Source organism: Myotis nattereri, assembly GCF_964212035.1.
Source record: "Myotis nattereri genome assembly, chromosome: 19".
Classification (NCBI taxonomy): domain Eukaryota; kingdom Metazoa; phylum Chordata; class Mammalia; order Chiroptera; family Vespertilionidae; genus Myotis; species Myotis nattereri.
In genome coordinates, this window is record NC_138095.1 from 21204909 (window position 1) to 21225820 (window position 20912).

General features: G+C 54.0%; 2 protein-coding genes across 2 annotated transcripts in view; one reads left to right on the forward strand and one right to left on the reverse strand.

Moving 5' to 3' along the window:
• The window catches only part of JAM3 (junctional adhesion molecule 3), a 28717-nt gene extending 19241 nt beyond the window's left edge, over window positions 1–9476 (forward strand). Inside the window, exons 2-9 of the mRNA XM_081114143.1 lie at window positions 1435–1500; window positions 1960–2073; window positions 3305–3457; window positions 3947–4149; window positions 5026–5125; window positions 6482–6608; window positions 6696–6750; window positions 7092–9476. Of these exons, the coding sequence (XP_080970269.1) occupies window positions 1435–1500; window positions 1960–2073; window positions 3305–3457; window positions 3947–4149; window positions 5026–5125; window positions 6482–6608; window positions 6696–6750; window positions 7092–7127 (854 nt within the window). The 3' untranslated portion in view covers window positions 7128–9476. The remainder of the gene's footprint in view (window positions 1–1434; window positions 1501–1959; window positions 2074–3304; window positions 3458–3946; window positions 4150–5025; window positions 5126–6481; window positions 6609–6695; window positions 6751–7091) is intronic.
• An 850-nt stretch (window positions 9477–10326) lies between these two features.
• Window positions 10327–20912, reverse strand: part of NCAPD3 (non-SMC condensin II complex subunit D3) — a gene marked incomplete at its 5' end in the record, with an annotated part of 37257 nt that continues 26671 nt past the window's right edge. Inside the window, 11 exons of the mRNA XM_081114144.1 lie at window positions 10327–10918; window positions 11003–11060; window positions 11140–11214; window positions 12649–12726; window positions 13512–13654; window positions 13836–14002; window positions 14545–14724; window positions 16400–16510; window positions 17553–17752; window positions 17978–18111; window positions 18384–18521. Of these exons, the coding sequence (XP_080970270.1) occupies window positions 10810–10918; window positions 11003–11060; window positions 11140–11214; window positions 12649–12726; window positions 13512–13654; window positions 13836–14002; window positions 14545–14724; window positions 16400–16510; window positions 17553–17752; window positions 17978–18111; window positions 18384–18521 (1393 nt within the window). The 3' untranslated portion in view covers window positions 10327–10809. The remainder of the gene's footprint in view (window positions 10919–11002; window positions 11061–11139; window positions 11215–12648; window positions 12727–13511; window positions 13655–13835; window positions 14003–14544; window positions 14725–16399; window positions 16511–17552; window positions 17753–17977; window positions 18112–18383; window positions 18522–20912) is intronic.

Genomic DNA, 20912 nt, shown 5'->3' on the forward strand with positions numbered 1-20912 from the left:
AGATCATAAAAGCGGAGGCAGACGAAGACACAGAACTTCAGAGAACAGTCTGCGGAGCTTGTGAGACATTGTGAGGGTTCGCGCTTCCTCTCCTGCCTTATCGTGCTCTCTGCCTGCTCCCTCCACACCCGTCGCTGTTTCCCCTGCTTCCCTGGAAGGAAGAGATGGCCGGCTGAAGCTGCCCCACCATCTGATTATCATTCCAGAGGTTATTTTTAAAGGGCACTCACTTCCCTTGCAAACTCCTGAGGAAGGGCTTCAGGAGAACAATGCGGTGGAAGCTGAGGCGTCAGGTTCTGAGTCATGTTGCCCTTTTAGTTCCAGATCCTCTTAACACCTCTCTTAGTTCTGGATAGATTTTCATGACATGTTTCTCCTCATAAGAAAGACGATGAAATAGAGCAGGGAAGTGGGGCTGGGGCGGGAGCTTCTGGCTTTTGGCTTCGCTCTGTGCTCAGAGATGTGAACCTGTCCAGGACCCGGTCCCCTGGTGGGACGTGCGTGGAGTCACTCCTGCTGCCCAGGTGGAGTGCTGTGAGACCCCCCAAACGGGGTTCAGGAGAACGTGTAGTTCTTTAAGTTCTCAGCGTCACTGTGTACTCACCCTCTAGTTTTCTCCTCCTTGTTAATGATCAGATGTTGGTGGGAGGAAGTGAGTGGCTGCCTTGCTCTTTCTCTGCATCAGGCATCATCCTGTAGGCTGTGGTGAGTCCTGTTCTGAGAAAAGTGCCTTCATGGGTTCCTGTCTCCTTTTCAGCAGAAAGTAAACTGAACCACCAGAAGCAGCGTACCATCACATGTGCTGGATCTGGCAATTAACTCTATAGAAAGATCCTGAGGGACTCGTTTAGGTTGACATAAGAGAACACTAGACAGTAACTCAAAGCTGTGAAGATGTAAGTTTTCAGTAGAGGCAAGTGTAAAAGTTAGCTTTATTATAATTTTGGTTTATAACTGCCGTTTTTAATTTCTACAGAATAAAAGTAATCATAAATCTATGTTACTGATAAGGCATCCAGTGTGTAAAGATGTAGTTTGTATCATCAGTAGCATAAAGGGAGGGGTGACAAGGTGGCCCCTTCGGGTCTGGATGATAGATGTTGAGAGGATTAACAGTGACTCTAAGCAAGGAGGAAACTCATAGAGGGAAGATCTTTAAAGCTCTAGGGGGCTTTATTCTGGAACTAAGAAGGAAAGTGAATTCTCCGAGCTCTTCTCTTTCTCTTGGCTTTTCCCAGTGAAGTCAGACTGAGAGAGAAAGTAGTCAGCTTGCTGTGTCTGTGTGTCTCCGTTGTGGGATATAATCTGTTCCCATCCTTTCTGGTGATTGATTGTTGCCCATGTAGAAGGGGAACTCTGACCTCTGTCCGAAGGCTCTGCTGTTTTAGAGCCACATTGTCTCTGATTTCACCTTTTTTTTTGTCTTCCCTTCAGGCTGCTTGATAGGGGCCGTCAATCTCAAATCCAGCAACAGATACCCAGTGGTACAGGAATTTGAAAGTAAGTACTGGAGACTATGCATTGGGAGAATGGGCCCCCTCTCGTGGACATGCCAGAGTCTGGCCGCCAGCTCAGGCCAAGCATGTGGGGCCAGAGAGGTGCTGGCGGGTGTGCAGGGGTGTTGGTGGGGCCGGCCTCCGCAGGCCACAGGGGCTGCAGGTTTGATACTGGCTCAAGTCTGCCCTGTCCTGGCTTTGTGCTTACACGACAAAGACATTTCTATATACACGAGTATGAAGGGGAATGATTCCTCTATTTAATAAAGGTTCCTGCTAATCATCTTCTCCTTTTTCTGGCTAAAATTAACCTTTTTCTTAAGGTCTCCTGGAGACTGGCGATAGCTGGGTTTTAATCTGCACGAAAGACCTAGCATCGCGAAGGCTTGCGCGGGCGGCGTGGGTGTAAGTAACCTGAGTTGTTCTACTTGCACTGAGAGTTCCTTTCTTTTTCTCTTATTAGGTGCGGAGCTGTCTTGTATCATTACAGATTCACAGACAAGAGAGCCCAGGATCGAATGGAAGAAAATTAAAGATGCTCAGACCACATACGTGTTTTTTAACAACAGAATACAGGGTATGATGCCATGTCCCCTCCATGTTTCCAGGCCAGACTTTCTCTCCTCCCATTGGTTCTGCATCTTAGCCAGGATTATGTTAAAAATTTTGTTTTGCTTTACTTACAGAAAAGTCAAACATGTCAAGGGAATGAGAGTAGCATATTGAACCTCCCTGACCCTGTCACCCAGCTTCAGCAGATACCGATTCATTAGGGTTTAATCTCTTTGCAAAATAGCTTTCTGAAGTATCCGATCAGCGTGCTCCCAGGCCACCTTTTTATCACGATCCATGACCTGAGTGGTGCAAGTTAAGTGAGTTAGAGGGTCACATGGCACAGCAAGGAGACAACAAGTGTTTGGTGCAAGCACACCGCACTGAGAAAGCACTTGCTAGACAGCTGGCGGGTGGGATCCTGTGTGAGCACGGAGGTAAGCGTCGGGTGCTCTCGGGCGACATGACGGAGGGGCAGGACAGGTGGCCTGAAGGCTTCCCAGAAGTGACCTCTAGACAGAGAAGTGAAGGCTAGTCAGCCAGGCAGGACGGTGAGGCGTGGGGTGAAGAAATGTGTTGGCCAGAAAGAATGATGTGTGTAAAAATATAGAAGCAAATGTCAGCTTGGCTTATTAGAGACACTGCAAGGGCTCCCCCATTGCTGGGGCTGACAAAAGAAGGAGGAGGGGCACGGGGGACTCCAGGTGAAGCTGACCAGATGTGTCAGAGCCAGACTGGACCAGCTCGAGGCAGTGAATGCCAGGCTCAATCCCCAGGTGGGGCGTGCAGGAGGCAGCCGATGAATGACTCTCTCTCATCATTGATGTTTCTATCTCTCCCTCTCCCTTCTTCTCTGAAATCAATGTATATCTATAATAATAAAAGTGTAATATGCTAATTAGACCGAATGTCCTTCCTGATGAAGCTGGGGCTGCGAGGGAAGCCTGGGTCCCTGGTGTCTGCCAGCTGCCAGAGGGAAGCTGGTGCAGCAGCCGGGGGAAGGAAGGCCTACTCTTGCATGGATTTCGTGCATCGGGCCTCTAGTATCTATATAAAGACAGGGGCACATAATGAGTCCTCTCACACCAGGCACTGTGTTGGTGTGCGGTGTCCTCAGAGCTCACCTGTTTTAAAGGAACAGAAACAGAAGCCAGTCTTCTCATGAGGCGTCCAATGCTGGCCCCAGAAACTGCCTCCTTCAAGTTACAAAGAGATCTCGAAAGAGTCTTTAGTGCCCCATTCCTTCTCTTCTACAGGGGACTTGGCAGGCCGTGCAGAGCTGTTGGGGAAAACCTCTCTGCAGATCTGGAACGTGACCAGAAGAGACTCTGCTCTTTATCGCTGTGAGGTGGTTGCTCAAGATGACCAAAAAGAAATGGACGAGATTGTCATTGACTTGACTGTGCAAGGTAGACACTCACGTGCAACCAACGTGTTCCCCTTTCAGGCCTCATGAATTTGTATGTAGGAAAAGGAAAGATCAACTCTTACTTTCTTTCCTTCTGTAGCTCCATCCCTGAAGGTGTCCGCTTTAGGGAGGGTGTAGAGACCTGGGGCTGCTTGAGTTGGGTGGAAGCTTCTGCCACTTCCCTCCCCCCACTGTGGGAGGCCCCTGGGGAGGAGGCTTGGGAACATGCTGCGGGATGATACTGGGGGGAGAGGGAGGGGGGAGAAGGTGAGCTACAGGGGCAGGTTTCTGGCGGCAGACCACAGAGGCGGAAGGTGTGGCCATGGGACAACGGGCATGGCCATGGGATGGTGGGTGTGGTCATAGGGCCATGGGCGTGGCCATGGTCCAGTGGTGGTGCAGAATCCCCTGGCTGGCTTTCTTGTTTGGGGAGCGGATTTACGGTGGGCTTGTTGCTGATTTTAAATACCAACCTGTGCTTCTCCTACAGTGAAGCCAGTGCCTCCGGTGTGCACGGTACCAAAGGCTGTGCCCGTAGGCAAGATGGCCACGCTGCACTGCCAGGAGAAGGAGGGCTTTCCCCGGCCTCATTACAGCTGGTACCGCAACGACGCACCCCTGCCCAAGGACTCCCGCGCCAACCCCAGATTCCAGAATTCCTCTTTTGTCATCAACTCTGAAACGGGCACTCTGGTAAGACCTGGGAGAGGTGCGGATGGAAACGGATGGAAACGTCTGCTGGGCAGGGAGACCTGTGGAAAGAGGAGCCATTGGGAGAGAGAAGGGAGCTAAAGTCCCTGTCAGACCCTGGGAACAGGGTGCCGGTGTGAATAATCACCTGTCCGACTCATGAGACAAGCAGAGAAATCTGGTTATGGCTGGGTATTCCATGTTAAAATTGTCTATTGTTTCAGGCATGATCATGGTATTGTAGTAATAAAAGATTCCTATCTGTTAGGGCAGTGGTTGGCAAACTGCGGCTCACAAGCCACATGCGGCTCTTTGGCCCCTTGAGTGTGGCTCTTCCACAAAATACCACGTGCGGGCGCACACATACAGTGCGATTAAAACTTCGTGGCCCGTGGGCAGAAGTCGGTATTTTGTGGAAGAGCCATATTCAAGGGGCCAAAGAGCCGCAGTTTGCCAACCACTGTGCTAAGGAAACGTATTCGTATTTGTGGATAAAAGATGTCTAGTGGGAAGGGGTGAGTGGGGCAGAGGTGAAGGCAGGTCTGCTGTGCCTAGCGACAGCCACCCCAGCAGGTCACCAGCCCTGCGGATGTCTGAGCACGCAGTGCCTGGGGTGCTCGAGGGGCAGGCGTTGTCATCCCTCTTCCAGAGTGAAAGTCACGCTAGCATCGTACTCTGGATGCTGCCAGGCTTGAGTCTCCATACACCAGAGAAGCTGCTGTCTGGAAGCTCTCAAGCGAGGGTGTCAGGAATTCCAGGAAAGAACCTGGACAGGACCTGGAAGCGCAGGAGACCAGGCGGCGGAGCAGACATTGCCGTGGGAGGCGGAGCCTCTTCTCGCCTGACAGGCCTCCCATCTCCTTGTCACGTCCTGAGCAGGTGTTCAGCGCGGTTCGCAAGGAGGACTCCGGGCAGTACTACTGCATGGCTTCCAACGACGTCGGCTCGGCCAAGTGCGAGGCGCAGGAGATGGAAGTCTGTGAGTGCCTTCTGAAAAGATGGGTTTTCTCTTTAGACTGCAAGCGTTTACATTTAGTGTCAGGCGTCCGTGCAGACAGCTGTGGGTAGCCGACTGTGTCATCACGGCCACTCGGTGCAGGGTGGTGAGGATAGCTGCGTGGTGACCAAGTGTCCTTTGCAGGTGCTGGTCTCCTCAGGACAGACTTCCCACTGCTGTTGGTGTTGGAAACATGTCTAATTATGTCCCTTGTAACGGCGTTTAATAACTCCATTATTTTGTAGTTGATAAAAACATCAGGTTGTGTTGTCTTCAGAAACTCATCCGGTGGTAGGCAGATGCAGGGAGCTGAGGCACAGTCTTAGCCCAAAAATCGCCCAGTTCTGGGCCGATGCCGGCTCTGCGGTACTGTTCTCGGGGGTGCTGAGCCGGATGGGGCAGGTGGGGTGGCCAGACACGTGTGGGGAACTGAGCCCTCCCCAGAGCAGTTTTCCAAACTGCCCGATGCCGAGAATCATCTGGGATCATGGGCTCTTGTTCAGAATCCAGCCCCACCGCGCACACGACTGTCTCTGGGAGGTTGGGAGGGTCCCTGGGAAAGAGCGTTCCGGAGGCTCTCCTCGTCGTCAGGTTTGGGAAGCTCCGCTCTCGGGGAGGAGGGAGATCCAGGGCTTTGCTCCAGACCCGGTGACTCTCTAGGATTGGGCTTGGTACCGGAGGTTTTAAAATCGAAATCTCCAGATGACTTTACGAGTACACCATGTTGGGAACCACTGCCTGGGGGAAGGAGAATTTTCCACTCCCTCTGTTGCTGCATCCCCTGCACATTTTCCTTTGTGCAAACACACACAGTGGGAAGTCCTCAGTGGCCGCCCAGGGAACGTGACTCCGCCCACCGTCCAGCAACGAGAAAGGGGGTCCAGGCTTCCGTGAAGGGGGCTTGTGGGTACCAGGCCCGGCATGCAGGGAGTGGCCATCTTCTCCCCTGGACTTCTTACTGCCTGGAACTAGCTCTCTTCCCCCTGACAATCCACAGCACAGGGAGCCCCGAGAATGAGGAGTTTTCTTCCTAAAACGCCAGGGTCCTCGTTCTGTAGACAGTGTATCCGTCTCCTCCAGTGATAACTCAGGATTTAGCCAGAGGAGCATTCAGGCTTCTCTACCCGCCAGGCCCCTTTCCTACAGGGCCAGGGGCAGCAGCATTGGACGTGGAGGCCTCGGCGCCTTTCCACGTGAGGATGGGCACAGGCCTGAGTGCGCTAGGAGAGTCTGCGTGTCCTCCCCCGTCTGGCACAGGGAGGAGGCACTGCCGGGTCGGGTGCTTGGTGAGGCCAGATAGTGTGGAGCCTCTCCTCCCTCCACCTCCCCCCCATCCAGATGACCTGAACGTGGGCGGGATCATCGGAGGCGTTCTGGTGGTCCTGGCTGTGCTGGCCCTGATCACCGTGGGCATCTGCTGTGCGTACCGACGCGGCTACTTCATCCACAAGCAGGACGAGGAGAGGTGAGCCTGCGCTTGTGGAAGGAATAAGGTACAGGCGGGCATTAACGTGATGCCCAGCAGTCGCTCAACTGCCCTCCTCTGTTTCAGTTTCAAGAGTCCGGGGAGGCCCGACGGCGTTAACTACATCAGGACAGATGAGGAGGTACGGAGCGAGGGGGCGGTCACTGGGGAAACCCAGGACTTGAGGGGTCCCCAGCACGGAAAGGGACATCCCTCCTTGGAAACCAAGTGGGTCCCATAGAAAAGATTCCCAGGTTCCATTCCAGACTCTGGGCTCTTCAGCCTGCGCAGCACCTGTGCACGCTGACGGCCTTACAGCTGCGAGCGCTTGCGCTACCTGTTAGGATGCTCAGGCTGACCCGTCCTGCCAGTTTCTCCTCCAGGGACATGGTGATTTGACATGACTACGTTCCCCTTCCCTCTGCCCCAGGCCCCTCGGTGGGCACAGGGTGGCCGTATTCTAACCCTGTGCTGGCCTTGCAGGGCGACTTCAGACACAAGTCGTCGTTTGTGATCTGAAACCTGACATGCGGCCGAGAGCACACGCAATACCTCCACCAGGAACTTCCCTAGAGCAGCCGGAGGGCAGCGCACCCGACAGAGCTAGACACGCGTGCAGAGCTTTTTGTTTTGGCCAAAGTTGACCGCTCCTCCTTTCCTACTTTTTAACAAGCCGCATGAATAAAAGAGTTTTCCTCAAGATGGGCTCAGGCATCACACGGAAAAGAACTGAGTGAGCTCCCCGAGGCCGGCTCCCAGCTCAGACCGCTGGGTCCCATGGGCCCGGGAAGCCAGTTCATTTGCCACTTGCTGTGTGTCAGCCGGGGGAGCACCCTGCGAGGGGGACGAGGGAGCAGGATGCCCTGCAGCCGCGGTTTGAATCAGTGCGTCCAGAAAAGAGGCTCCTTGGCCGTGACCTCGCCTCAGTGGCCCCGACAGTCAGCACCGGCTCTTCGGAAAGGCGCCTCAGTGTTGTCCTGTCCGTCGGGGAATCCTCTGGGATCAGCACTTACACAAACAACCAAAATCAGGAAGGTGACCTGCTCGCTGGGAGGGCTGCTTACCTGCAGGAACCCTGCTCGTCGCCGGAGGGTCTCTATGGAAACCTCCCGCTCAGCCCAAGTGTGACATGGTACTAAAACGTCCTGCTTTTCTAGGGGTGTTTGTTTTCTAGAATTTTACATTCTAAATTTTTGCTAAACATGTATTTTGGTTATTGAAAAGAAAACTTCTATTTAAACTGTAAATATGTTGTCATACAATGTTGAATAACCTATTTTTTTAAAGAAAAAGTTCGGCTTGCAGGAGTTCCAAGCTACTCGTGTCGAATGGAAAATGCCAACAGTAAGAGCATCCTAACCCACGGCGTCCACACGGGGCTCACTGGGCCATTCCTTCCACAAGTGCTTTAGCGTTTTCGAGAACTTCTGCCACCGACACGTCAGACCACGTTGCTTAGGGAACCTTTAAAATTCCAGTTGAGTAACAACAAAGTTGTCCTCTCTCCAAAGAAACACAGGCGCCCTTAGGTCAGCCGTGAACTGCCTCTCCCTCAGATCCCTACCACCACCTGTGGCCAGAGACCACTAGACGCTGTCGGTCACGGGCAAACCACATGGGTCAGCTCCCGGGTTGAGTCATATGCCCCCGAGTGGGTGGGGGCTGCTAACCCCCGAGGCCGCCAGCACGTCCACTCCACCGCCGATGCCGGCCTGGCTGTGTGCCGACCAGCTCCAGCCTGTTGTTCATGCGCCCAGCACCGGGCCCAGCCCAGGACGGGTGAGGTGCCCGTGCAGGAAGGTGGCCCTCCCCATGCAGCCTCCCGCCGCTGGGTTCCTGAGCCACAGCCCTTTCTGGTTGTGGATGGCTCACAAAGCAAAAGCTACTGCTCTTTTGTTATTCAATGTATTTAACTTATTTGTGCGGTTCATAACACTGTGCAGGCCAAAGGCAGTTCTGAATCAAGCCTGCCAGCTACATTTTTACAGACGAGTTCCACTTGCCCTCTTCGCCATGAAGAAAGCGCCGGCGCCACGGCCTGTGCTCGCCTCGCAGTGGAGCCAGGGCAGAGCCTGATGGTGAGCCAAGTGCCAGCCTGAATCCAAGGCCGAGTTCTGGTTCTGATCTTAGTTTTCCTCCACCCCGGCCCTGCCCACGCCGTGGGGATGCGAGGAACACGCCCGCCTTCTGCAGGAGCAGGTCTTGCCGGGTGCGCTGTTAGCTGGCGGAGTGGTTTGAGGGAAGCCCTGGCCCTGGTGTGCTTAGAGGGTAGTTTTCATGTGGCCACAGTCATCTTGGGATTAAACTTCACTTGTCTTAAATTTTTATACTCGGAGGGTTTTTAATTGGAGACTGTGTGACTTTCTATGTGAAATACTTTGCATGGGGGAGTTGGCAGGAGCATTCGGCAGCTCTCCATTCCTGCTCACTGGTACCTCTCTCCTGCGTTTGTATTGAATGCGTAGGATGAGGACTATCCCTTCACCTCCACCTCTTCTTGGTAGGAAGGGATAGCGCCCCCTTTCTCTAATTCTTGGGGATCAATACTCTGGCCTTGATCTTGGTTGTCACAGTGATAAGACAGCCTTATTGCCTCTCTTATGCCTAAAACCTACGCTGGGGCCATGTGAACTGGGTCTGACAGGAGAGAGAAGTGAAGCGTGGAGTCTGGGAAGTAGTTGCCTGTGACTAGAAATGTAGATAGATAAGGAACACTCATGTTTTCCAAATGTGAATGTGACTAAAGGCACGAGGCCTGCCCGCTGCCGTGGCCTTTGGTGTGGCTGTGCGTAGGTGTGCAGACTTGTACTAACACCCCCTAAATCGGTATGTGTTCAACCTCATTTATAAAAGCTTTACAAAAATCAACCTTGCCTCGTTACTTCTTATTTCCTCTCATGTCGGGGTTGCCCTCTTCCTAGCATTTCCAGGTGAGCACTCAGACCGCCACCACATGTCCATGGATTGTCAGGAGAGGCTCACTCAGGAGCAGCTCTGTGACTCCATGTGTCACCGGTCACACACGCGAGAGCTGTGGGCAGGTCACAGGGATGTTCTGCCCTCGGATCCAGCTGCCGTGTTGGTATTAACACATTGTGGACCAGGAGTTTTATTGCTAGCTTTACTCAGTGGCCAGATAAGTTTCTGGTACAAAAAACGTTTTACATAAATGTTAAAGGCATGCTTTAAAATTAAATGCCCATTGCATTTTGAAATTATTTACTATATGTTCTTACAAGCTAATATTTTTTTAAAGAATTCTCGTGATTGGCCACAAGCCTTAGAACAGAAAACACGAGAATTCTCATGACCCGTCCACAATGTGTTAACACTGTCACAGTGCCCCTGTGCCCTGCATCTGTAGTCTGGGAATAAAAAGTGAGCAGCGGGGTTTCTGGTCATTCCTGGTGAAAACACACGTGCATGTTGCAAGGCCACCTGGTGGGGCCGACAGAAGAGACGGAGGCACCTCACAGGAGCAGACGGTCAGCGCAGCTCCGTGTCGGTGCCGCTGGGGGAGGGGCTGCAGCAGGCTCTCACCAGCAGGACTAGGTCCGTACACTTACAGGGACACCTGTTGTTAGGAGGCAGCAGCGTCTGTCTGGGGACATAGGCACTGAAATTTAAGGGCAAACAGTCATTATTTTAACTTGAAAGATTTTTAAAATTCTTAAGTTTTTATGCAAATCGAAATGACTACCAATAAAAGCCCTGTTGTAAGAATAAAAAAATTCTATTGCAGTAGAAACTATAAGGCTGTATTTATGCTTTATTATTGTTTTAGAAAGCTGTACACTTAAAAATGTGCAGTTCATAAATAAGAATAGAAAAATATTACAATCAAAATCTTGTCATACACACAGGGAACCATTCACTCTAGAGGATTCTTATCAGCTAACAGGTTGGATCTGTACACGAGAAAGCCAACGTGTCACGTTGTGTTCCTTAGGGACCACCAGAACGGACTTGATACTTCCACATGGAGTAAAGATAAAACGTTACACAGCTAAGCATTTCTCTATTATTTTACAACTTTTACCACATACTCCTGGAGCAACTGAACCAGCGGGAGTCACGGCACAAGTGCTGGGGCACATAACGAAGTGCCCCGGGGCTCCAGGAGGTGACACGGGGGTGCCTGTCCCCGTGCGGAAATGACGTCTTCCCAGCCCCGCTGCCCGCGTGCCCTGCATGCCCTGTTCTAGTTGGCTGCTGTCAGGGGCGTCTTCCGGAGGGACCTCTTGCTGGGGACTGGGTTGTCTTTATTTCTCGCTGGAGACTTCACATTCCACTGTGCAGGCGCCGGAGGCCTAAGGAGGAAAAGATACACTCACTCTGGAACTAAGAGAAAAAACTGACAAAACGACTATAAAAGGGACTCGTGCTCAACTTACGGCTTATCAGGCGATGATAAACACAAAGTGTTTCCTGGATTCTGGGCCTCAAGTTTCTCTGCAAGGGAGTCAGACACAAACAGTTAGACTCCCCAGGACTCCAGGTGGCTAAGGCATCAGAGAGAAGGGGCACTTGCCTCTGACGGGAAAGGGGGTCCGGGGTGTGCCGATGTAGCTGACTCCCGCCTCAAACGTGACGTCTCCTATGGTCTCTGGAGGAGGGACAACAGCAGGGTTAGCAAACGAAGTCACCGAGCAAGGTCCGCGGGCCCACTCCCTCCGACCACTCTCTTCCTCAGGCTGCTGTGCTGGTGCCTGAGCACCCGCTGCTCACTGTCTCCGGCTTCCACCACCCCGTGTCCAGTCACTGCCTATATGCCAGGAACCCCCAGCTCCGCATCGGGCCTGCTTCACGATTCCTGCACCTCCCAGAACTCCCGAAGTTGCTTCACCCACTCCCTCCACTCCTCACCTGCTCCCATGTGCTCATCCAACCAGTTCTGTCCACACTGGCAGGGCCAGGCACCCTTCGCTCCTTCTCCATGTCTAATCAGTAGCTGAGTCCCATCCCTCCTACCTTCCTAGTCCACACGCTCTCCTCCCTCATCTCACCCTTGACCTATTACGGCCCCCCCTTCTGATTCACCCTCAGGGGGGCAGGAGAGCAGAATGGGAACAGAGGCTGAATCAGAACCTGGGTTTGAATTCTGGCTGTGTCTTCCTAGCTGTGGGCACTGCTTTAGGAACCCCAAGTGTTTTTACCTCTAAAACAGGATACAAAGGTCGGGATTAAGTGCAATCATTTATGTTAAGTCCTCAACACAGTACTTGTGCTAAAGAAGTGTTAGCAACTACTGTAATGTAGCTGTTATCCTCACAGGGTGCGAGGTGGTGACCAGGAAGGATGAGGACATGGCATGTGCGAGGCCCTTGTCAGGGAGAGCAGGGCTTGCCCAGGACTCGGAGAGGCCTGCCCAGGGCTGGGGTGCAGGTGGCGGGAGACCCAGTTGGGGAAGACCCGGTGGGGGGCATGCGGAGACACCTGCAAACTACACTATAGATTTTGTCAAGAGACTGTCGACACAGAATTATGGTTTTTATGGGTTTTGAGACAAGAAGCTATAAAACACTGCACTTCTAACTCGTTTCTCCTTTGAAATAAAAGGAAAAAATAGGAGATTGAAAAAAACCACACCCGTGTAAGTGGGCATACACAGGGTCCCGGCCCAGCTGGCAGGGACCCTCCGAGCTGCCGCTGACTCGAGTGGGCCTCGGACAAAGCAGGGCTGGCTGGGCACATCGAGCTGCATGGGAGTCAGGTAGGAGGGCGGTGTTGGCTCTAGAATGCCAAGAAGTTGCTGCCCAGGGAAGCTGCGTGAGGGACCTGCGCCGGAGGGCGCCTCCCGGCTGTGGGCTGTGGGCAGTGTAACCGCGTTCACGTCAGCCCCTGGACAAGTCCTGCAAGTGCCGCTGGGGCTCAGTGCAGTTGTGTATGATGACTACCTGTGCTAATTACCCCGGAACATTCCGTCTGACACACGCACTGCAGGGCTGCTGGCCAGGGAGAGACCCTCGCACAGGGAGCTTTCCTGCCACCTCCGCAGCCGGCCGCAGGCGGGGAGCCAGCTCGCTCCCATAGTACTTACTCTCAGGGGTGCTGATGGCACGTCTGGCCACCGGGTCGATGGCTCCACTGGACTCCTGCTCCAGGCTGTACGAAGATGCTAGGATACAATGAGAAAGTCCGCTCGGTTCAAAAACCCAAAGCCACATCCCAGAGCAAAGCAACTAAATGAGAAACAGCATCTGTAAGAAACGTGATGAGGTTAATACCCCATATAGAGTGTCCTGATAAAGAGGTAATTCAGGAAAAGACAAGGAGGGACAATGTCCATTCCCACTGGGATCAAAGAGACGGGAATGAGAGCCACAGCCATTTTAGCCTGGAAAATGGAAAATCAGAAAACCAGTGTTTGCGGTAGGCAGACGGCAGGAGCGTGATGTGGAGGGAGGGACAGGATGGTGTGACGCTGTCGGGAGGTTTAAGCAGTCAGGGCCTCTGAGGGCTGTCATTACCAGGCTGTCTGCAAGGTTTACTGTGACATGATTCCCAACAACTGAAAAGCACCTCCGTGTCCAAAACCAGGGCCATGATCAATAAGTTATGTGCTTCCCCATGACACGGCGCTGCAGCCGCTGGGAGACAAGTCCTGAAAGGCTGAGGCACAGAATGCGCACCGAGACCGCCGTTTTATAAAGAAAGCCAAGCTCCCACGTGCGAAGAGGAGAAAGGCTGCAAGAACAAACTATGGGTGAGTTTTCTATTCCAATCTTTTCCAAACCTTTTATCACAAATATGCACAGTTCTGTGACTTATAATCCTAAGCCCCCGAAGTGTTTCGTTTTAAAGAGAGTAAAACAAAGTATCTTCAGAGGAACGAGAGGAGCCTGTCCCTGAGTGAGACGGAGCCCGCGTGGCCCCCAGCCTTCGGGACTGCCGCAGACTCACCCCGGTGAGGGTGCGCTCTGTCCAGGCTTTCCGAATTTAAAGTGAACGGCAACATTCCGATGCTCCGACTCCCACGCCGGCTGTTGGACTCCACGGCCTTCTTGACGGAATTCAGGATGGCGATGGTACTGAGAGACAAGGACCTGCGGGGGGAGCACGCCATGCTGGGCGGGATGCAAGGCTGAGGGCACTGCGGCACCACCCATTCCCTCCACACCCACTTCTCAGCGGAGGGGGAAGGCGCAGAGGAAGTATCAGCACACACACGGCAACACGTGGCCCGCACGCGCCTGGTCGGGACGGCTGACCGACTCTGGCTCGTACCTGGCCTTGGGCACGGGCCTCTTGGACTGCCCCGCGTCAGCTGACGGAGGCCCAGGCAGTTCCTGGCCGGCGCTGGACCCGGGCTTCGAGGGCTGGCTCGCACCACGGGGGACACTGGCATTTTCTTGGCCGTCAGAAGCTGGCATTATTTCCAAACTTGGAGAAACCTGTCATGGAAGAAGAAAAGAATCGTTACATGCTCTGAGCACGACCATAAGGCATCTATTTTAAAGCATGTCAGCCCAGGGTAAGTGGAGCCGCACTGATCGCAGACCGCCACACCGTGCGGTGGTGTCACAGGGAAAAGGAGAACATGGTTTGTCCTCATTTTTAAGGCAGCAGACCCCCTGGGCTCTCAGAGAGGCAGCATACTGTGTTGGGAGGAGAGCAGAAGCTCCCCCGGAAACACCCCAAGTTGCAGAGGTTTTCAGAGGCGCTGCTGGGAGGGCGGCAAACAAGCACGCAGCCTCCGGAGATCCCTGATCACCGGTCGGACAGCCTGCTGCCAGCCTGCTTGCTGGGCACTCACACATTTCCCCAAACTATTATTGTAAGGACTTGCCAGGCTGGGTGGAGTGACCCAGCTCCCTGCCTGCCATGAACTACGCGCAGCGGGCCACACGCAGGCCCGAAACAGGCTGAGACCTGCCCTTGCTACACGCACAGCAGAGCAGACTGCAGGGAGTCAGCTTCCTTGCTGCTCACCCACCTGCACGGCCTGGGCCCCGTCAGCACCTTCCGCCCTGTTCGCATCTGCTTGTCTCGCCAGCTCCTGCTCCTGGGCCAGCTGTTCCTGGTACTTCTTCATGTCGTACTCGAGTTCTGACGCCAGCTGCTTGTCGACGGCAAAGAAATCCTTGATTTCATCTCGGTAGTCCTGCATCACCTCCTGAAACAGACGCAGGGGGACGAAGGAATACGTAAGCTCTCCGACACGACTTGAGGAACAGGAATAGGAACAGGAAGACTTGGTTTGCTGAGAGAGGACTGTTCCTAATACAGCAACCAACAAGCTAACGAACACGGCGTGTTTCCCAGGACAGAGCACTGGACACCAGCAAGCGAGCCTGCCGTGAATATCAGAGTCCAGTCTCCCGGGAGCTGAGTGCCCCTCTGCCAGTTACCAGGTAACGTCCCAGGTTGCTGACAGCAGAAAGGACATAGACTCACACGATCTCAGCCTAAAGCAGAGCTTGAACAGGGCTCCCCCTTCCTACTCCTGAAGGCTGGCGTGGGGACAGTGATGTGTGTGGGCAATCTGGCTTGGTTCTGGGTCACCCCCAGTTCCAAGGGTCTCGTATTGTCACTGAGGCAGGCCCCGTGGGAGTTCACGCGGAGGTTAGGTGGGGAGGGGAGACATGGCATGTCCCCACTCAGGCCTCTGGAGCAAGGGCCCCCCGGTCTGAAGGGGGCTCTCTGTCCACTCCAGCTTCCGCAGAGGAAGTGGCCGTGGCTCGCAGTCCCACCTGCGTCCTCTTCTGAAGATGTGACCGGAAACCCTTTGCTCAGGTCTTAAAGGGGGCTGCACGGGACGGAGCCCCTTTGCAGGGAAAGAAACATCTCACCTAACAGGGTGAGAGGGAGGAAAAGACGTAACATGGTCCCAACTAGTCCCAACAACGGGCAGGAGGTGAATGGACTGCTCCAGCTGCCGCCGCGAGCGGGGCCCAGGTCGAAGGAGAACGGCAGCTGCTAGGACCTAGGAAGGAGCACGCGGCTCGAATCCAGCAGGGCCGGGCGGGAGCCGGGGCTGGGGGTGGGGGTTCAGAAACAGGAGGGAGGCTTATTCTTCCCACGTGCTCAGTCTACTTAGGCTCTGAGCTCTTTCTCTCTCTTTTCTGAGGTTAAATACCGGGCAATGGAAATATAGAAACAACTGGAAGGTCTCACTTTTTTCCAGACAATGAGCCTATCTTTCCCACCTTAACTTCCTTAGGATAAAGAGCTATTTGAAAAAGTATATTCAATGTGATTTTTGTCGTAGCTCTTTTTGAAAAACAAAAAAAAAAACACGCTCAGCGTTTTTTGAGGAATAAAACAGCATAGGGTAGACAGAGAGTTAAGATTTTCACAGACGGGCCGGAGGCGTCGGCTACATCTGCCCTGCAAGTGTTCACATGCTGGCTGTGCAGACAGAAGACAGACTTTCCGTGGCCGGCGAGGGCAGCCTGGCCGCCGGTCCGTATTCCCCAACAGGAATCCAGGCTGCAGGTACTGGGCAGTACGTGACTCGTCCAGCAGACGGTGGTAAAGGGAAACGCCCCCGTGAAGCCTGGCGACCAGTTCCCGCTCGCCCCTCACCAGAAGGAACTCGGCGATGACTTTGCTCCTGGTCAAGGACACACGCTCAGCAGTGGCCAGCTCTGCAGACCCCACTGCTCCGCCTCGGGGAACCGATGGGCAAACTCCCCGGCGCCAAAGGCCTGCCTGGCTGCTCTCCTTCTAAACCGCGTGACTCTGGCTTAGGGCATGTTCGGTCCTGGTCATCCGCCAGCAGCCCCAGCAGCACCGCGGCCCGAGCCACGAGCTGGGGCGGGAGACCCACGGGAGCACAGGCCCCTTACCCTGAGGTAGTTCATGAGCTCCCGCAGGGCCGGGACCTTGTTCTTCTCCAGCACGGTCTTCAGGGAGATGATGATGGGGATGATGTTCTCTATGAAGTTCCGCTTCTGCACCTGCAGGGACACAGCGGCGCGTCTCAGGGATGCGGGACGCTCGGCAGGACGGCTGCTCCTCGACCGCGGTCTCCGCCTGGCAGACCTGGTCGATGGCGTGAGCCCGCCTTCGATGCTTTTCTATGGCCCTGGGGACTGTGCAGGGGGCTCTGCAAGCATTGCCTCAAGCCCCGGAGAGCTGGCAAAGGGGGCACAAATAAACGTACTCTTACTTTCGAAACCAGAAAAAGGAACTAGAAATACGTTGAGTAACCTGACAAAAAGCTCCAAACCTCCACACACAGCTACTGCAGACCCAGGCTCCACATTCAGTGCTCAGTTCAGCACCTCCCTTCGGAAGGGCCTGAGGGCGTGCAGCGGCTCAAAGACACAGGTTTATTCCTGCCGGTGAACGGACAATGGGCCAGCCTGGCTGAGCATGGAGGCAGTCAGCTCCACATCGCCCTCGCTCTCTGTGTGACTTTGTATGTAGGAAAGTGTGCATTTGGGTAGTCCGTGACTTGGACTTGACCCAGCCTCAATGATCAGAAAGGGCAGAGGCTCACGTAAACGCAGAACCAGGAACACGTGAGAGGTGGAGCTGTGAGCTACAACGACACATGGCGTGTGGGCAGTCTATTTCTGTGGGCTCAGGAGTCTTCAGGGCTCGGGTGGGAAACGGGAAGCAGGCGAGGAACCAGAGTCGGGGGCCTGGTGAGAGCGACGCTAACCAGCCGCCCCTACCATGACTCAGACCCCACTGTGGCCGCAGGAAACCGTGCCTGGCATGCAGCCTGCGGCCGGGGCAGCGCCGGGCCCTCTCCACAACGGGAGACTGTGGGAAAAGAGTGACGAGGAGGAGGAAGAGGGGCAGCAGGTGGGGGAGGACAGGAAGTCTGAGATGCCGGTGGCACATCCAGGCAGGCAAGTGGGACGGGTTCCCGCTCACGAGAGACATGGGCGCATGAGCACCATCTGGGAGCATCAAGGCCCCTGCTGAGGATGGCGGGAGACCCCAGGCCACCCACACTGCGGGGCACGGCAGCGGCCTCAGAGCGCTCACCTGGGAGATGAGCTTCTTCTGGGCTTCCTGCATCACCACGTTGGCCAGGGCCACGTCGTCTTCCTCCATAAGCAGGTCCTTGTCTGGCTTGGACCTCATCGCCAAGAGCTTGATTTCCTTGGAGCTGAGGACCTCAAAGGCATCTGAGAGGAGCTCGCTGGCTTCCGCGTCTGGGGGCAGGACGCCATCCGCGAAGCACGCTGGGAGAGGGCACAGAGACCGGCTCCTGAGACAGCGGCCCCGGTGGGGAGGCGCGCGGAGCCGGAGAGCACGCAGGCTGCCAGGGGAGCGTGGGCACAGGTGTGTCCCGGACAGAAGGGGTCTTCCTGGAGGACCGGGGCCCCACTGGCACCAGACCCGCTGGGCCATTCGCAGCACTGCATCCAACTCTTACAGACATTTTATCCCCAACACAACATGCCTACCCAGAATGTCAAGGCAGATTTTGGACGTCATATGGAATCGCTGTTCATCTGTGAAGTGCTCTAGAAGAAACTTGTAGATTTTCATTCGTTTCTCCTTGTTTGCCTTTCCCTTCAGTGAAAAGAGCCGCTTCTCTCTAGGGCAAAACAGGACAATTTTACCACGTCATGTGGGCAAGGATGGCCAGGACGTCACCAGCATCTCACAGCCACCACCAGAGCGTGTGTGTCACCAGCACGTCCCTAGAACCCCTGGCACACGTGGAGTGATGGGCACAGCCCGGCCAAGATAAGCCATGACCCCGGGAGGAGGATGTGGCTGCCCTTTCTCCATCCCCCTCCCTCCCCCCCCCCCCCCGCCGCACCCCTTACCCGCCTGCCCCCCCTCTCCCTCCCAGAGCTCACTGACCTCTCCGACTGGGAGAACTTGTTATACTTCTCATGCTTCTCGTAGTTATTAAAGTGGAAAATACACTCAACAAAGTGCTGGAAGAACATGGCAGGATTCCTCTTCAGTAACAGGTGAGCCAGGCAAAACTCCCCAAAACTGCAAAACGAGGAGACCCATCGGCCATTAGCAGATAGCCAAGAGAATGATAGCAAGAACTCTGCAGAGCAGGGGAACTGAATTAGGGGGATGGAGACTAAATCCCCCCAGCAAATAGCTTCTTTCACATCAGAAACAAGTTAGGAATTCGCTTCCTTTGTCACCCTTGCCCAACAGCGTCCTTTCGGACTCCAAGGCCAGCACAGCTTTTCTCTACCAGGTTTCCTTTTGAAATTCTAAGACGGTGTCAGCTACACTTCAAACGGACACGAACAACCAACCTACCCCACGCCGCTGCTGCAAGGCAGAGCCCGTGGTCCCGAAGGCCGATGCAGTGAGCGCAGCCACCTGGACGGGAGCACTGGGCCCCCCTTTCCACACCCCTCCTCCGCCCTGAAGCCTGTTGCCCACAATCATGAACACAAACCAGTTTTAGTAACTGCAACTTTTTTCAAGAATTGGATTAATTACAAGAGCGTCATCATCTGGGTCAGCAGGACAAGTGCCCTCCACAGACAGCCACTGCCTCCCATCGAGCTCTGAGCCCTCGGCCCACCCTGGGCCCTCCTCCTCCTGTGCCCGGCCCGGAAGAGGCATCTAGCACACGCACCCTGCGGTCCCGTGGGGCGCCCACGTCTCCAGCACCATGCCCATCTGAAGCGCAGTCTCCCAAGCCAAATGAACACGGACAAAAGCCAGGCTGTCCAACCCCAGGCTCCCGGACAGCCTGGTTTCGTCACGGCAGCAGCTGAGACCAGCCAGGGCGCTGCTTTCTGCTCAGGGTCAACCTAGTGCAGTGATGGCGAACCTATGACACGCGTGTCAGAGGTGACACGCGAACTCATTTTTTTGGTTGATTTTTCTTTGTTAAATGGCATTTAAATATATCAAATAAATATCAAAAATATAAGTCTTTTACTATGGTTGCAAATATCAAAAACTTTCTCTATGTGACACGGCACCAGAGTTAAGTTAGGGTTTTTCAAAATGCTGACACGCCGAGCTCAAAAGGTTCACCATCACTGACCCAGTGGGGGCCAGGGCTGACTCTGACGCGCTCACACTGCCCACACCAACGCTTCCCTTTCCTCTCAGAGTTCAACGCCAATCCCACTGTCACAGGAGGCCCGGGGGGCTCCCACCCGAGCAGCAGGGACGAGGACAAGCCGAACACTTCATTCCTGGTGCGGAATGCATTAGGACTTGCCGGGGTGTGCCTTCCCCCGCTGTTTCTCCTGAGGCTAATACTCAAATCCGTTGCAGTCACAGCACACAACCAATTAAAGGTCAGAAGGTAGTTCAGAAATCATGAGGTTGAAACCAAGCAATCTCTTTTCCCTTCCTTTTCTATCTCAGTGGCCCATTATTCTGTCACTTTTTTGCCTCAAAATCTCCCTGGCCCCACCTCCTTGCACCTCTGCAGCATTTACCCAGTTAAATGGAACAATCCTGGCTGTCACCCTGTGACTACGGTACCACAAGCTACCACGTGGTTGGCACAGGGAAAACATATCAGACAATTCTGTAGCCCCCAAATTTTAGGTTTATCACCAAATGACCAATTAAAAATGTCATGCAACTTTGCTCATGCCAGAATCTTCAGGAAATCCAGCCAGACCACAAATAAATCCCATAGGCTCTGCCACTACGGTCTCTTTGGAAGAGCGGGTTAGCAGATACATGTGGAGAAAGTAATGTGTCTCACGCAAGCAGACAGGCCTGACCGGTGGCCAAAAAGTAGGGAACAGCCTCACTTAAATGACAGTGAAACCGAAAATCAGGTCCACATTGGAACCACGGTTTAAACAAACCCAGAATCAGATAAAATGGAAAGATTTAAGGGGGAAATATGGAAATGTTATGAGGCACTGATGATCTTACTAGAGTGTAAACATCTATCTGTCCTCCTAATTTCTGAGTCAGGCTCCGAGCACCTGCACAAGTTCTGTGTGTATTTTACATACTAATCAATGCTCTTCTTAACATATATGTACAGGAGCTGACCAACGTGGGAGAAACAGAGCTGCCAGTTAAATGACCGATTCACCACCGGGCGCGTCATCCAGAGCCTGCCACGCACGCCTACACATCGCAGGAGAGACCGAGGGCCAGTCTGCGGCAGCAGGTTAAGGTCAGGGGCACTGCACAGCCACCGGATCCTTTTCCCAACTGTGTGAACTCTAGACCAGCGGTCGCCAACTGGTGGTCCGCAGACCTGGTGGTCCGTGAAGTCCCAAAGGTTGGCGACCGCTGCTCTAGACAGTATTAATTAGAACATGAACCACTACTAGTTTACTACGTCAAATGTTCCTTCTTGGAAAATTATACCAAAAGGAAACTGAGCAGAAATTCTCCCAGAGAACTCAGAGTGAATCACTGGTAACCACATTT